Below are 18289 nucleotides of genomic sequence, written 5' to 3' on the forward strand. Positions count from 1 at the left end.
ATATGCAAGTAACAGCAAAATAGATCCGCAACCAATATTGAAAACACTCACTTTCTATACTATTTTATAAAGTTTATGATCGTAAAACTTCTCCTGAGATCCAATTCGTAACCCCTTCCTGGAGGGTTGATTTTCTGCTTCAAGGGGTTGTCTGTGCCTACCAATCTGAGCAAAAACTGCTCTACTAAAGGAAGGGGCCATTCTACCAGCTATATTCACTAACATACTTCAATTGATTTCTAAAAAGTTACTATCTTATAACTTGTTTTATTTCATTTCATTTTCATCTCCCTGCTTGAGAGTTTGAAAACCATAAACAAGCATATATTGGGAAGTATATTTTATTTTTAGATGCGCCCCACTTCTTTTCCTTTAATTCACTTCTATTTGGGCCAACTTGTGAAGTTTGACCTTTAGTTGGCAGCACTCACTTTTACTAGTGTGAGGGATACACAGCGATTTCACAATATTGTATAAATTAACTCTTAGCGCTTATTAGCAGCCGTTTTGTTTAGTAAAACACTCACTTTGCCTGTACTCTGTAGAATAGTCGTTCTGGTCCTCCATACTCTTTCCCTGCTAACAATGCTCCTGGTAACATCTACTTCAGCATCCACAAAGCTCCTCTGTTTTAGGGCTGTTATGTCATCATCCAGATCAGTTTTAATGGTGCCCCTTTTCTTTGCCATGATTTTTGCCTTGATTGCAGCAATTTTTTCAACAGACATTGCCTCCGACAGAGATCTGTAAAACACATTAAATTCTTGCCATTAGGATGAACAAACTATTTACACAGTCTCTTCTAGAGGGTTCAAGTATACAAATCAACACTTATGACTACAGGAAAATAAGGCACTAATATTAAAGCCCAGGGATCTCTATACATAGTAAATTGGCTCATTCTACATACATTTGTAGAATGATTTTTGTTGCCATGGTATTACTTCATATTGTGTAACTCACAGCAAGAGGATGGTTATCTTATCAAGCTTTGAACAAGGTTTGCATGAACTGGCACTATACTGATGGTAATTTTGAATTTAAACAGGCGCTGGTTTCCTGGTTTGATAAGTCACCAAAGCTGGTCATGGTTCAGTAGATGGGGTCTCCATCTTAATACACTTTTTAGTTAAGCTTTGTTTTGAGGTCTGTCAGTCCATTGTTTTTTCAAAATTTGAATGAAAACACATACAGACATTCTATGTCATGTACTTATGGTCACAGAATATAAACTTAACACATTTATTGAAAGTTCAGAAAATGAACTAATGAATGAATTAACTAGTATTAATATGGCTCTCCGTGGGACTCAAAGCATTTCCAGCCGATTCAGTTAATTCTGAAGAATAACGAATGCTTAATGCTTTAGAACTTTGTAATCTTACCGAATTTGTTCTGTCTGCACAATGCCTTCTTTATGACCTTCCAATCGAGCAGCCAAACGCTCCTTGTCAAGACGGACACGTTCCTCATCCTAAGAAAACATAACAGGTTATTAACCATTCTCAAAGAGACATTGCATACCTTAGTCTATGGATGGCCGACACTGTGGTTAAGGTATTCAATACACACAAATGTCCCTGGCCATTGAAAGGGTTAAACTTTTGAACTGAAAAAGCAACCCCGGAATAACTAAAATCAGACATAGCTGGTTTGGCAAAATGAAAAATAAAGGCAAAAAGGTCAATGCCCTTGATACCACTCAAGCATGTAGACTACTAGTAATCAAACATTACTCTTAATTGTAAGGCACTCCCCCAGTATATTCCTGTTGTGCAAGCAAGTCCACGCTGGTAACATGAATAACATCAAGGAGCTTGATGTACAAACTCACCTCTACTCTTGGTTTCTTTGCCTCCGCAGAGTTTTCGTCTGAAGCTCGTTTAGCTACAAAAAGCCAAATCAGAAAATTCTGAAAAGCTGCTTAAAGCTAGCTAAAAAAAAAAAAATGTATAAGTGCATGACGATGATTTGCATACCTTGTGAGGACCTTTGGAGACCAATTTCCAGTGGTGCACTTCTGTCTATACTGGCAGATGTTGCTGCAAATTAAAAAAAAAAAAAAAACACTTGACAAGCTTAATGTTCACAGGCTCAACATATAGATACCTAAACGGTAGCTTTCATAAATTACAATTGCTACTATATTTTGTCTCCATCGACCACGCTGCTATAACGGACCCCAGCTGTGCAGACCCTACACAGTCAAGAACAAGAAACGGCTACATATTTACTGAGGCACAGACCATAGAATGAAAGACGCTAATTATTAACGTAGCCAGAAGTTTCAGAGTCTAAGCCATAACATCGTTTGTGTAGAATAGAATCAGTTGGGTACTATTTATCGCTACGATTTGCATTTAGTGAGACTCAAATTAGCAAAGGAAAATGTAAATAACTACTGGAAAAACGTAAATTCAGACTTACACGTGGGTATGAACGCTACTTACATGTTTCCCCATTTAAGTATGCGAGAAGATCTTTTCTATCAGGTCTTCTGACCACAGGAATGTTTTCAGTCTTAAAAAAACAAACGGACACTATTTACAAATTTAAGATTGGTAACTCTGCTGCGCGAAATCCTACAAATACACACTTTCCGTTCTTTAATGGGACACCAAAATCCTTCATCATAAACTTAGGTTCACAATCAAAAGAAAACGCTACGTTTGTAGATTAATAAATGAAACTATATATAGCTTGTGCTTTTTGCCAAGGAAGTGTTAACCGTTTTCAAAATAAGGGTCTGTCTTCTGAAAACTGTCAAAAGCCGTCAGAACAGGCAGTTAATTTGCTCGTCCTTAGGTCATCCGCTTATCTCTCGGCATCTTAGAAAAGCTTCCATTAAAAAAGATCTTTGTAAGAGTAAGCGGTGGGTTCCCAGCACATTTACACAACCGTTCAAAAGTTTCGGGACACCCGGGATTCCCAGAAAAACATTTTTTAGCTATGTTACATAGTTGCAAAAGGGTTTTCTTATGACCAGTGAAACTTTTTAACATAAACTTGGATTAGCCAACACAATGCATCATCGGAACACTGTAAAGAGCCACTGTACACCTATGAAGATATTCAATATACTTTGTGTTATTTTAAAGGACAACACATGACCCCAAACTTTTAAACAGCGGTGTATAACATAATGGATCCGCTTTAAACACTAAGTACGCAAAAGCACTGGAAGCCATGAGAAAAACATTTAAAGTTATAGTTTTTGCTAGGAGAGTTATTAATAACGACAAAAGACATACTTACTGCAGCACGTCGCACATACACAGGATGGGAAAGATGGACATTATTGAGAAGGAACAAGATAGAGTCCAATGTGTAGTATTCTCTGGGCTGTCCCTCTTTCCCCGTCCTATCATAAATAAAAAAACATATTTAAAAAAAGTTTATTTGTTGAATACGACAGAACCATACACCGAGATGCAGATCACACAAATAAATGAATTACACAGATTACTGTATATAGTAATGCATTACGGTTTTAATACAAGCAAAAATGACATGTTACCGTACTTCTTTTAACCAATGATGTTTGGCTACGCTAGTGAATTTTTATAGTGTTCATCGGTTGCTTTTCAAACTACACCATAATTACCGATTGCCCATAAGCCGTGTCGTTGGGATCTTGACAGCTATGTAGGCCAAGAAGCCGCCAGGCCTCCCCGTGTATATTAGTAAGTTGGTTTACTGTGTTGGGACACGTCTGTTCACAGCCAAGAAGTGGTGGCAACAGTCTGACCTACATAGTTATTTGCTTACTAAGCTTGCTATTCTGTTTCATCACTTCTGGGGCAGCTTCTGGGGATGCGCCACCAGGTTTAAATACCTGCTGTTGCATCACAAGTTGCCATTACCTGTAGTGTGACATTTTCACCTTGCTATTATTGGTTAAAAAATAAATAGAAGTAACATAGCTATTACTGCATGTTTGATAGCATCGACCAATTTATTGTCGACTGACGGAGAAAACAAACATGGAAAATGTAGTATAACATAGTATAAAAGATTACATCATATATTATATATAATGATATATATATCCTTCAAATGCATATACAATAAATAATTTAAATCTTTGCAGATCATTTTATAGACCATATCTGGATTTTTCTGGAATATGTTTTAATACAAACTTTACTTTCGTCCTAGACTACAAAAGCACGTGGATTATTACGCCCCTATAAGAACGGATCAATTTTTTAGACACGTCCGATGCACATGTTGACATACAAAATGTAATGCATAGCAGCCCAACGTTCTACACCTATGGAATAGTAGGGGCCATTAAGGGACGAGCCAGTTAAATATCCACCTCTTGTCCAAACGATATTAGAAATGTAGAACCAAATGGCAGATAAGAACCATTCATTCAACCAATCTACCCTGCCTATTATTTCCATTCTAAATAGGGAAACGTTAATCTTATATTCCAACAAACGGGATAGGCCTATGGCTGAACTCCCTCACAGTATTAACCTCTACCATATCTGCAGGGAGACTATTCCACTCAACTATCACCCTTTAAGCGACACAAACTTGATAAGGCATTTTAAAAAGCGCCATAGGAAAAAAAAAAAAAATCACTGAGGAAAAGAAAATAGGCACGGAGCACAAACATTATATTAAGAAAAGGCACATTAGTAAAGAAGGGATCAGTCCACAAAACCTTATGGGAAGGTCACACTTTATGTCTAAGTTGGTAGTGGAGTGGTGTATATAAATAAATATTATATATATATATATATATATATATATATATATATATATATATATATATTTTATACACGCACACACATTGATGAAAGGCAGTGTCTTGACCCATCTGTCAAAAGTATTGTGATTATTTATTGATTTATATCAAGCCACCATGTTCCACAGGGATGTGCAATGGATAGAGTGAGAAGTGGCCTTGTCACCATAGCAACCAGTGGAAAGGGCCAACCAGCAAACACATTCCATTAAGGACTATGACAAGAACATGTAAGAAATGACTTATGCAAAGTTTGAAAGATCAAATAATTATCAGAAGAACCAATCATCAAAAGCCAACAAACATTAGACGGGGGACAAGAGGGACGCATTTTCCTTATAAAAGCTCATTATCCGACGTTCATAAAAAAAGCGCCAGAAATTAAAGTTGCTCATATTTCAAAAGGGTACATGGTTGGTAGCTTCTCACTTTAACCACCTAAACGCATGGTACATTCTTCGTTTTACTGTCACCATATCCAACAATAAATGTTCATGATAATAAAGGCATAAACATCTCTTCTAAATAAATCTTTGTATGAAAGAGCTGAAAATCTTAAACTGTGGGAAGAACTTAGGTCTCAAATACACATATCCATTATTAGGAGGGGGTCCCGCAAGCATCAGGAGACACACGTGATGCCACAAGCTCATGGAAATAAAGCCATACGGAAATGAACCAAGTATGTTACATGTAAACACTTTGTAAATATACACCAGTATCCGGAACAAGACAGTACGAGAAACACTGAAATAAGAGTTCAGAAAATATTTCTAGAAACACATATTCTTACCATCCCTGAAATAGCCACATATTATGCATACTATAAAAGTAGCAAGTCCATCAGTCTAAAACAAGCACCATGCCTTGCACAACAAAACACACACACACACACACACAACTTTAAGGATAAAGTAAACATATTTAAGTACTATGGATAATTAATAAGGGGTTACTGTGCCCAGCTCGTTATAAAGGAACATACACAACTATAAATGCACAGTTGCACACTTTGCACATGTCTCTCTCCCCCAGTCTAGGAAGAACGCAGACCCTCTGCGCCGCTTTACTTGTATAACTCACCCCCAAATAACATAATTTGTTTTGACATTCTTTGGCCACGAAAACTCCCCGAAGATAACTTCGTCCCCCTTAACGTTAATCTCCTTCTTCTGGGTGTTATACTGACGCAGAACACTCAACACGTCCGCCATCTTCTCCGCCTCCTCCCGACTGCTTGGGCCGCAGCTAGGACCCTACCAGGTGATTGCTCGGGCAAGCGCCTGTTCAGCTACAGCAAGGACCCGAGTAGAAGAGCTGTTCCAGAGAATGCCTGTTTCAACCGCAGGAATTATCCTGGGCTGCCCACGAAACGCCTGCTGTGGCGAACGTTTCCGTGAGGGTTTACGCATGCTCTTATTGTTCTATAAAACCTAAACGACGTTCAACGCTCTTTATACATAAAGTTATCCAGTTACAAAAAAATACGGTGCGCAATGTTAATGCGTCTTGGACTTTGTGCTATGAATATAGTCTTCCCATATGTTATATAAAGTCTCTTGTTCTTTCACTGACATCTATAAGTGCCCTCCTGGTCGTTTCTAATGGTGGACCGTGTGGTTTTAGTCAGTCTTTGGTGGCCCTATATATTGTGGGCAGTATACCAACAGTATGTTCAAATAGGTTGATTATGTGCAAAAGTAGCGATATGAATTCGAGTTTCATGCTCCTTATGAGATGAGGTATCTAGGTTGGACATCATTTTGGATAATAAATGTAGTCATTAGTTTGAGTTAATACCTTGTTTTAGACCACACTTACTAAAGTGACTAATGATCTACTCATTACTGAATCCAAGGGTCGCCGCTTACTTCTAATCCGTCAGGACCTTTTGATGTCATTGAAAATGGACCTCTTTCCCTCTCTCTCCCCTTTCTCGCTTAGTTTTCGGACCCCTTCTGTTCACATGTTACACTACCTTCCTAGGTAAACTAATTTCAAACTTTCAGAACCACTTGTATGCTGAGGATACTCAGATCTATCTTATCATTCCCTGATCTCTCCCTCCCTCTTAGATCATGTCACTAATTGTCTTACCTCTATATCTAACTGGATGCTGGCACAATTCCTAAAATTCAATCTCTCCAAAAGAGACCTTCTGATTTCCCCCCTACAAGGCTACCTTTATTTCAGCAGTGGTGCAATCATTATCCCATCCCCACATGCTCTTATTGTCACCCTTGACTGAGATCTTTCATAAAATTGCTCCCTACACCTTAAAAACGTTGCCTGTTTGTCTCATGACATCTCCCATCTTGATTACTATAACTATGTCTTAGCTGGTCTCCTTCATACCCGCCTTGCCCCTTTACAATGAATCATGAATGCAGCTGCTAGTCTTAACTGCCTTGTCCATTGCTCTATTTAGGACCTAGAAACCACAGAGCCCTGGTGCAAAAATTGCCCTGTGCCCCCCCCCACTTCACCAAGAAACATGTCCCACAGTGCCACTTTTGCATCCACACAGCTTGTGAGTACTACATTTGCATGCAAGCATCTTATCAGTGCCATCCTAACCCCCAAACAGCCTGCCTGTCCCACCTTTGCCACTAGCTTGTCAGTGCTTCCAAACAGCTTATATGTGCCATCTTTACCCCCCAAACAGCTATGTGCTATCTTTACCCCCCAAACAGCTATGTGCCATCATTACTGCCAAACAGCTTCTTTGCCCCCTTGCCCCCCAACATACTCTCTGGCACACATATGTAGACACACTAACACACATTTACACATGTAAGCACACATACACATGCTTACACATACATTTACAGTTTTTTACGATCACCTGGACAATTTTTCACTACTTTTAACAATTTTCCTAAACTCTTAACACAGCACAACATCTGGCTGTGTGGCTATACAATTAACACATTACTTGTTGCTTTGACACAAAATGCATATAGATAACACAAATTTAAAATGCTTTAACTTCTTTTACACACAAGCTCAACTAAGATCAAAACAATGGATTTTCACTGCCACATTTACAAATGCTTTCACACTGCATGTCAGAACAGATAACATCATGTTCTAAACCTAACTTATAGGCTAAAATCAAAGTGAACAGCTGTTCATATTGTGAACCGAAACACAAATATATCCCCTGTATTTCATTCCATTGCTACTGAGAAACAACTGATTGACGTTATGCAAATAAATCACAGCTGATTCCCATTTACGAAACACACTCAGGTGTTGAGGTTCTTTCAATCGCATGACCATATGGTATACAGTAGAAGAGGACCTCTTTGGGCTTTGTGAGCAACACAAAGAACGTAAGAAAATTGCCTGCACGGGGTAGAGGAAGATGAGTACCAGGACAAGGGAGAGGAATTAGAATGTGTGGTGGTGCTCAAAAAAGGGCCAGAGCTAGGGTAACTGATGAAATAAGAGTTACTATTATAGACCATGTCATAAACCACATGCTGTCATACAGAGAGGCTGGTGAACGAGTACAGCCAAATCTCAGCTGGGGCACCGTGGCATCCATCGTCCGGAGTTTTCGAAAAAACCAACTGGTAGGATATTGTACAAGAAAGAAAAGTGAGAATAAGGGGTGGCCTATGGAAAAAAAGGTCACACTGCAGCAGGGTTCAAAAACAGTACACAAAAAAAGGAAAGATAACAGAAAAGAGAAATAAACCCTGCGCAAGGGTAACTTTAAATAGAACACCGATATGTGTTATGTAAAAGTGGGAAATAAAAACACTTACTTAAAAAAGGGGGGTGAATATACTTACTAAGCAGTGACAACAGAGATAAGTGTGGCTCCAATATTACAGGTGAAGCAACCAAAAGGCAGATAGGGAAGAGTAAGCAGTGAACTAGATTCCGAAAACAATGGTGTTTAATGTTGCGGTAGGAACAGTAATGCACGCTGGATGTACAAGCGGTGACTATTAACGTAGTAGTCCAAGGGGAATAGAGTCCACACCGCTGGCATACAGTGAGATAAACAGTGTCCAGTGTATGTAATAGAAGCTGCCACTGAGTAAAGCTTCAGATTTAGATTTTGCACAGCCGGGTGGACATCTCTCTCTCTCTCTACGGAAGCCCAATATGCGCAGAAAGAATCAACACGTTTTGTCCAGGAGACTTCTTCAGGATTCTGTAGCAATTGCACTGAGATGGAACTTCATATTAGGATATTATTATATAATGGCTTCTCCTAGTGCAAAGTGTAAATAATTTTACCGTGTATTACAGTAACTGTATGCCTCCGGTCTCTAATATGTAACTATGTGCACCCCAATCCTAGAGATGGAAGGTTTTTGATAATCTTCCACATGACCAAATGTCCCTCCTGGATGCAATGCATGCTGCATGCCAAGACATGACAGCTGAACTAGGGGTGGATACGGCATGCCAAAAGATTTTTCCAAAGACGCCTTGCCAGAAAAAATATCAGGTGTGATGTGGATGAAAACATGTGGCCAAATGCAGAAGAGACCGGGGAGATTTTCTTTCTTTTCTATTCTTCTGTAGCCTTTTCTGTTTGTATATTGCATATTTTAGTTCTCTTGCAGTAATCTGTTGCAAATAGAGAATTTACTGCAGCAATTCATTTTTTTATTTTTTTTTTCGTAAACCGTGCTACTCTGAGATGGGTCATTCTTTTTTTGTATTGAATTTATGCGGCAAAAGGAACAAAATGCATACATTTACTAAACCAACAAAACAAAAATGCTTTAAAAGAAACTGCGCTACAAAACACAATCTATGCTCAATATACTATCTATTGTATAAGGGCAGACCTAGCACATATAAAATAATAGACTTGGGCCAACTCTTCGTGTTCATTTGCCTGTTCCTGTGTTCGGTTTGGGCAAATATTCGTGTACATTCTTTGTGTTTGTTTTTGTCTTGTTTTTTGCAGAAGGGGTTAATATGGGGTGAACGCGGTATGCACTACGCAACGGCTTTGGCGCCAGGATTTTAAAGGTCCGTATGAGCAACTCCCAAGAGTTAAAGGTCTGTAACTCCTGACGGCGAACAACTAAAACGCACCGCGAATACGAATGCAGTTTCTGTAATTCCATCTGATGTTATTTTGTCAGTTTGTTATTGTATGTGTTTCTAAATCGTTCTACTGACTGTAGCAGCGCTGCACTTTATAAATAAATGTAATGTTTAGCTGCCCTGTCCAAATTAAATTTTCCAAAGGAACCAGTAAGAAAATGTCCACGTGCTCCCCCTTCCAAATTCTCTCCTTGGGTTCTTGCTGAAGATGGGCCCTCAGAGGTCCTTCATAGGAAACATAAACCTCTTGCCTCGCAAAACCAAACAACCTTGGTCGACTCTGCCTAAGAAGGGGCTTCCACATCGTCTGAGAGCTCCTGAACTGAATGTCAACACAGGGCATTGTTCTGCGTGAGATACCTCACCTAAACCCCTAGCATGCCCAGGCTTAACTTTACTTAGACTTCCAGACCTGGTGCTAGAAAGGGTGATGGTATAGGCTTACCACTTTCGCAGGTTACACTTTTTGACTTATTCCCCTTTGCTTTCTTTCGCCTCCTTTATGTTCAATGCTATTTGGCTATGCAAGCCGCTGTAGCTCTGCATCGCAGTTTTATACAACACCATGGGTCCTGACAATATATTTATTGATCAGTTTGCATCCAAAATCCCTCTCGTCTGATATCCTTTCTCATCCTTTGTGAATTCAACATCCCAATTAATACCCGTTTAGTTTTGTGGCCTCTAAATTCATTCCATTACTCCCTTCTTAAATATTGCACATTATACTAGCTCCCCTACTCATAACACCCCTTTCCCTCTCTCTGACCACCATCATTTAACCTGCTCTCTCATTCCACATCCTTGATAGAACCCTTGTGGTTCCGGGAGGAAGCAACAAAGAACTGAAGGGTGTACCCTGCCGCGGTACCCAAGGCCTGTAACATTAAGCAAGGTGCAAAAAGTCTTGTAACTCTTTTAATCCTTTTAGAGCTTAAGTGGTATACAAATACACTAGTAATACAAGAGACAATAGTTAAAAATATTGTAGGCTTGACAGGCAGTGGACTTTTTGTTCTCTTTACTGAAATAATGGTAGATAAGTGGAACAGGGCCCTAGCAGAACTTGGAGAGGTTAATATAGTAAGGGAATTTAAACATGCATGGGATAAGGCATATCTTAAAATGTGACCAAGGATTGAGTAAGGTCAGAATCTTAACATTACAAAATGATAAAAAAAAATAAAAAATGGAAGGCTAGATAATCCATTTTTATTTGTCATCAATTTTTTTACGTTTCTGTTGTGTAGCGAAATTGGGAAAGCGACTCACCATTATTTAAGTACCCAGAGAATTATGGGAATTGTAGTTTTACTACAGTGAAGTGCTTTCAGTCAGCTACCCTTGATCCAAAGGCACATAGTGATGCATTTATGTTTTTCCACTAACATGAGTGTGCACTGTGCTAAAGAGCTAGTAAGTAAAACCTAATCTAACAAATTAATCCACCACTTGGATTATTTAGATGGCATGTACAGCACTCCAAGCGGCACGAAACTACAAGCTTTGGCATGGCTATATGAGAAGTACAAGATCCAGAGATCTCCGGTTTTAAAACACTGCTGGGTTGATCTACCAAGTGTGTTAAAGCGACCTCCTGATAAACACAGTTTAGCATATTCTAAATAATAATATTAGTGGCCTGAGGTATACGGTGACATTCAACAGTGTACCAAAAATACACAGAGAACAAAACATTCAACTGATACCATATGAACTGCTGACTACAGTTTAACACAGTAACTACATAGCGTGTGTCCCCTAAAGGAGTTGACAGGAGAGGTTGCAGAATAGCTGCATCTCACTGATTTAACACTTTACAGTATACTTCTGCTCCAATAGCAGCTTGTATGTCCCTGTACAACGGATACTCAAATCAGTTCTAGAACACCACCTCACTGATGAAACTATACGTTATGCAGGGCCAGCTCAGCAGGAGATACATGATAAGATGGCCCTTTAAATGCATAGTTTTGAAACCACAAAAAATATGTAAAAATATATTAGACTAAATAATCACAGGCGCATGTCAAGGGTTAGCTGAAAACCCCATGGCCTCTCAAGTACCATATCAAGGAAAATACAGATCTCAGTGTTATTTGTGTATATGAAATAATGTCTAGAACTGGAGGAAGTCAACCGACAAACCCTGCTTTTTAGAACACAGAACGCTAAGGTTTCAAGGTCATTTAAATCTCCAGCCAATCAAGTTAAGCAGAAACTGACAAGAAGATGTAACAGGTGACATTGCAACACTGTGGGGTAATGTCAAGTAATGACCATTTCACAATGAACAATAAACACAAATGAAATTAAGATATATGTCACAAAATTACATACATTCATTTAAAACAAAGAAGCATAAAGTACGTGTTGTTTTAAAAATGCAATATTCCCAAATAATGTTGAGGTAGTGTGTGAAATAGCCCGGTATTTATCCTTGCGCAGCACTGATACCACACTGCTGGACAAGCTCAAGTAACTTCCCCTCTTCATTTAGTTTCCGTGTTTCAGACCCCCCTCCGATGCATCTTCCATTAACAAAAACTCGTGGGACCTGCACAAAAAGAAAGAAAAGAAAAAAAAAAAAAAGTATGTTAACAAAAAGAGCAGTATGTTAATACTATTCACATAGATGGGTTAATGTGGCCCCTACATCTACATATATTTTCCAATATGAATCTGGAATTCTTATTTTTTAGTAAGTAATATTTAAGGGGTGATAACAGCTGACCTGGGGTATATAAGTGTGCAGTTAGGCCTGAAGTAGAGCCCAAAGTGTCACAAATGCTTGCATTTATAATGACAATCCTCCCCTGTAGTGACATGAATACAAACGTATCATACAACCACTAGGTGGCGCTGCTACACTGCATAGAGGACACAGACTTTCTGTACAGAATACCTACAACTGAATGCTTCCCCACAAAACAGCAGGTCTTAAAATCTTATTTAACCCCTTCGTGACAAAGGCTGATTTTACTTTTTGTACCTTCGTGACAATGGCCGTTTTAACATTTCTGCGCTGCTCGTTTAGCTGTAATTTTCTTCTTTCCCGTTTACTGAACCCACACACATTAGATATTGTTTTTTTCAGGACAAGAAGGGCTTTCTTTAGATGACATTGTTTTGATTGTATCATATTATTTACTATTAAAAAAAGTATAAAATATGGTGAAAAATTTAGAAAAAAAATGACTGTTTCTAACTTTTAGTTGAAAAATCTTTTACTCATCTATAAAAGGTAATAAAAAAACCTGCTAAATAGATTCTACTATTTGTCCTGAGTTTAGAAATACCCAATGTTTTTATGTTTTTTTGCTTTTTTCTGCACGTTATGGAGCAATAAGTACAAGTACCGTTTTGCTATTTCAAAGCCATTTTTTCCAAATCTGGTAATTCTTCCCCTCATGTGCCATTTCGGGTATCTTTGAAGCTGGCCAATGCAATTTACCCCATCAAGTCATATATTTTTGAAAACTAGACAGCCCAGGGTATTCCAAATGCTGGTATTTCAACCCTTTCCAAGCACTTATTCTACCATCAGCCTTTGTCAAACTTTATGGTAGTAATTTTTTTGCATTTGTTTTTTCACACACATTTTACTTTAGGTATAAATAAACAGGTTCTGGTATATGTCACTATCAAAAAACACCCCAATATGTGTTTAGCAACATCTCCTGAGTACAGCGATACCTCACATGAATGATTTTGCCTGGCTGTTTGGGGGCAAAAGGGCCACATTTGGGGCATGCACATTTTTCAATGTTGAACTTTGGCATTTGGGGATCCACTGCCCGTGCCCTATTTGGTACATCTTTGAGCCGGGCCATTTCAGTGTGCCCAACAAACCATATATTTTTGAAAACTAGACACCCCAGGGTATTTTAACTCTTTGCATGCACACATTTTACCCCACACACCTACTTTATGTATGAATTTACAGCTCCTGGTATATGCCGCTGTCACACGACACCCCAATATGTGTTCAGCAACATCTCCTGAGTACCCCACATGCATGGGTTTGTCATTTTTGGGGGGAACTAAAAGGCCACATTTGGTACGTGTGCATTTTTCTAATTGGAAATTAGATGTGTGGCCATCCTTCCCCCCGTGTTAATTGGGACCTTGTTGAACCCGGCCAATTCAATTTACCCCATCAAATCATAAATTTTTTAAAAGTAGACACCCCATGGGCATTTAATATGCCAGTATTTTAACTCTTTCCATGCGAGAATTGTTTTAAGCTAATATGCTAATTTTAGGACTTGCTCACAAAAATATATTTTTTATATATATATATATATTTTTTTTTATTTTTTTTTTTTGCCTTTTTTTTTATTTTTGTAACATTTTTTTTCAACTTGAAGGTTCCCCTGATAGTGACATCAGTGGGAAATTATTTTTACATTTTACTGGTTTTTTACTATTTTTTTTCTAATTATTATTAATTTTATTTTATTTTTAATTTATTTTTTCTAATCACACTGTGATTAGAAAGCTGAGCTCCATTGACTTGCATGGTTGAATGCAGTACCTATATTCAACCTCCAAGTGGACTTTATTGTTTCTTTATTGAATTTTTCCCGGACCGCCGCCATCTTGCAGATGGCGAAGATCACCGGCAGCTGCGGCTGTGACCGCTCTCCGGAGCGGTCACAGCCCATCCAAAGGTAAGTGTTTGGTGTCACCATTTAAGTTTAGGAGGCGATTGTTGATCGCCTCCTAAACGCTTTTAAAACGGGCGTCCGCCGCCATACAAAGTATGGCGGATGTTGACGCCCCGGGGAGGGGCCAGAGATGGCCCCTTTGTGCCGATAATGGCGTTGCTGAATGCCTCGAGGTCGAGGCATTACAGCAACGCCGTTTCGGTGCAGAAAGCGAAAATAGATCGCTTTCTGCACCCGTTTAATGACGTGCCGGTCCTGGCACGTCATTTGTCGTTATCGACATGAATTTCCGTGACATGCCCGGACCGGCAATTGTCATCAAGGGGTTAAAACAGAAACATATAAAAGACTAGAACCTAACATGGGAGATATGGCGATATCAAATGACATAAAAGTGTGGTATGAATCATATAGCAGAGAAGGAGGGCATACCAACCAGCTCTGACTAGTTACAAACAATACATGATCAAGCCATTAGAAGAGAAAAAAACAGAATTACAGTATTTGCACTCTTGAAAAAGATTGGAATTTGATAAAAAAAAAAAATGGAAATTTTTTTACTTACCGTAAATTCCTTTTTCCTTAATACAGTGGCAGTACCAGTGGGTAATGTTCTTTCCTAGGGACAAGTAGAATCTAAAGAGAGTAAAGAGTTAAATTGCCCAGAGCCCCTCCTCCTTACCCATAAAACCCGGGACCTCTCGAAGAGAATCAGTAAGTAACAAGACACACACAGAAAGATGCTTGCCAAAATATAAGTTTATTCCACCAAAACAGGGGAGGGAAACCTGTACTGCCACTGTATTAAGGAAAAAGGAATTTACGGTAAGTAAAAAAATTTCCATTTTTCCTGGCATACAGTGGCAGTACCAGTGGGATGTAGCAAGATCCCGGAACTGGGAGGGAAAACGCATCAGGAAACCACCGCCTGGAGCACCTTACGCCCAAAATCCGCCGCAGAGGAGGAGAAGATGTCTAGCCGATAACGATGAACGAAGGTGGAGAATGAGGACCAGGTAGCAGCTTTACAGATGTCCTCAGGGGAAGCTGCGGCCTTTTCTGCCCAGGAGGTTGCCATGGCCCTCGTGGAATGGGCCTTGATGGGCCATTGCAGAGTGAGGTTATTGGACTGGTATGCCATCCGGATGGCGTCCACCAACCACCTGGAAATGGATGATTTCGAAGCCGCTCTCCCGGCCGAGCGCCCGAAAAAATTCACAAACAGCTGGTCCGAGGTACGGATGGAGGAGGTACGAGCAATATAAATCTCTAAAGCCCGTTTTACATCCAACGTGTGCCATGCAGACTCTTCAGGAGAGGAAGGAGACGGGAAAAAAGTGGGCAGAATCAAGGGCTGATTGAGACTGGACCTGGAAATCACCTTAGGGAGAAATGAGGGTTTGACATGTAGAACAACCTTATCCTCATGAAAAATGGTGAACTCAGGAGAGGAAGAAAGAGCTTGGATTTCTCCAATTCTCCTAGCCGAGGTAATAGCCACCAGAAAAATCGTCTTCAGCGAAAGCAGCTTAAGGGACACTTCCTCCAGAGGTTCGAAAGGCGCTGAACAGAGAGCATGAAGAACAAGGGAAAGATCCCATGATGGAAAAACAGACCTCCTAGGAGGACGACGAATAAGGGCGGCCTTGAAAAAACGTCTAATAAGCACGTGAGATGCCAAATCCGAGAGAAAAAAAAATGACTAAGGGCCGAAATCTGCCCCTTAAGGGTCGAGACACTAAGGCCCAAAGCCAGACCCTCTTGCAAAAACTGAAGGATGGAGTTGATGGACAGAGGGAAAATCGAACGATTCTTGTCGGAGCACCACAGGAGGAACTTGGTCCACACCCGCAAATAAATTCTGGAAGTAGAAGACCTGACTGAAGAAAATTAGACATATCTTCGTCCAGACCCTGGTAACTCAAAATCAGCCTTGCAACAGCCAGGCTGTCAGACGGAAGACCTGAAGAAGATCCGGAAGGACGACGTTCTCCAGAAGCTGGGACGAAATCGGCAGTTCCCAATAGGAGACGGTCAACTGCCTGAGGAGGACAAACCAACTCCTGTTGGGCCAGTACGGAAGGATGGCCAAAACCCTGGCCTTGTCGAAACGAATCTTCTGCAGCACGCGAGGAATCAGAGCCACCGGTGGGAAGACGTAGGCCAACCGGAAATTCCACACCATGGACAGACCGTCCAGGACATGCGGCGAATCCCATCTGTTGAGAGACGCGAACACCGGAACCTTGCGGTTTAGACGAGTCGCCATCAAATCCACTTCCGGAAGACCGAAACGTGCCACCAACGTGCAGAATGTTTCTGGGGTCAAGGACCACTCCGTCTGAGACCATTTTGACCTGCTTAAATCGTCTGCGATTAAATTGTAGCGGCCTCTGATATGAGTCGCCGAAATATCCGACAAATGAAGTTGGGCCCATTCCATAATCACTGCACACAGAATCTGAAGACTCCGTATCCGCGTCCCACCTTGTTTGTTGACATAGGCGACGGCCGATGCGTTGTCCGATTGGATCTTTACCGCCTGCCCCTCTATGAAGGGCCTGAAGGCCAGGAGTGCCTGAAGAACAGCCTTCAGCTCTCGGAAATTTGAAGAGTGGGCCGCATCCACTGGAGCCCAATCTCCTCTTCGAAAAAGGGAACCTAAATGGGCTCCCCATCCGCGGCCGGAGGCATCTGTAGTGAGAATGATCCAACTTCTGGGACGGAAAGAGAGACCTCTTGTGAGATGGGTCGACTGTTTCCACCAATTTAAGTGGGACAGGACCTGGCCACTTATTGTGAAGGACGAATCCAGGTCCTCTTCTTGCTTGGACCAGCTTGAGAGAATCTGCCACTGCAAGGGACGAAGCTGACACCTTGCCCAAGGTACTGCCGGGATGGAAGCAGTTAGCAGACCCAAGACGCTCATAGCCTTCCTGACCGAGCAAGTTGGACACCTTTGAAGTGCTGCAATTTCCCGTCTTATCTTTATCTGCTTGGGACGTGGAAGATAGACGCAAAGGGACCTTGAGTCCACCAAAAAACCCAGGAACAGAATCTTGGAAGAAGGGATAAGGTAAGATTTTTGCTTGTTTATCAACCAGCCGTGTTGTTCCAAAAAGTTCATTGTTGTGGACAGATCTAGTAACAATTTTTCCCGGGAAGCTGCCATGATCAGCCAGTCGTCCAGGTAAGGAATGATGGAAATATTCTGTTCCCTGAGGTGCGAAGTCAACGGACAAAGAATCTTTGTAAAAACTCGTGGGGCAGATGCCAGACCGAATGGAAGGGCCTTGAATTGATAATGATGCACCCTCTGATTGACCCGTAGAGCAAATCTCAGAAACTTCCTGGATGCCTCGGCTATGGGGACATGAAGATAAGCGTCCTTTAGGTCTAAGGTGACCATCAAATCTCCCTCCTTTAAGACCTGAGTGACTGAGGCGATACTCTCCATCCGAAAATGCTGATAGGGAATGCAGCGGTTGACAGTCTTTAGGTCCAAAACCGGACGAAGAGAGCCGTCCGGCTTCGGCACCAGAAATAACCTGGAATAGACTCCTTGAAACCTGTGGAGAACAGGGACCTGCTCTATAACTCCCTTTTCCAAAAGCTTCATGCTTTCTGAGAACAGCGTCAAATTCTTTGTTACCAAGGGGTAAGATGAAATCTGGAAATGGCGGACCGGAGGACGAAAGAACTCTATCCTGTAACCATGAGAAATAATGTGTCGAATCCACGGATTTTGCGTGGTCTGTTCCCAGGAGAGACTGAAATGCTG

General features: G+C 40.6%; 1 protein-coding gene across 1 annotated transcript in view; it reads right to left on the reverse strand.

The window, feature by feature from the left end:
• Positions 1-5973, reverse strand: part of LOC149284428 (parafibromin-like) — a 29740-nt gene extending 23767 nt beyond the window's left edge. The window contains exons 1-7 of the mRNA XM_089496724.1: positions 5843-5973; positions 3256-3361; positions 2451-2520; positions 1980-2042; positions 1835-1887; positions 1386-1474; positions 528-744 (exon numbers count right to left, since the gene is read on the reverse strand). Coding sequence (XP_089352850.1) covers positions 528-744; positions 1386-1474; positions 1835-1887; positions 1980-2042; positions 2451-2520; positions 3256-3361; positions 5843-5973 — 729 coding nt within the window. The remainder of the gene's footprint in view (positions 1-527; positions 745-1385; positions 1475-1834; positions 1888-1979; positions 2043-2450; positions 2521-3255; positions 3362-5842) is intronic.
• Positions 5974-18289: the final 12316 nt, after the last annotated feature.

This window comes from Sceloporus occidentalis, unplaced genomic scaffold, assembly GCF_023333645.1.
Source record: "Sceloporus occidentalis isolate IW3139 unplaced genomic scaffold, rSceOcc1.0.p SCAF_93, whole genome shotgun sequence".
Taxonomy (NCBI): Eukaryota; Metazoa; Chordata; class Lepidosauria; order Squamata; family Phrynosomatidae; genus Sceloporus; species Sceloporus occidentalis.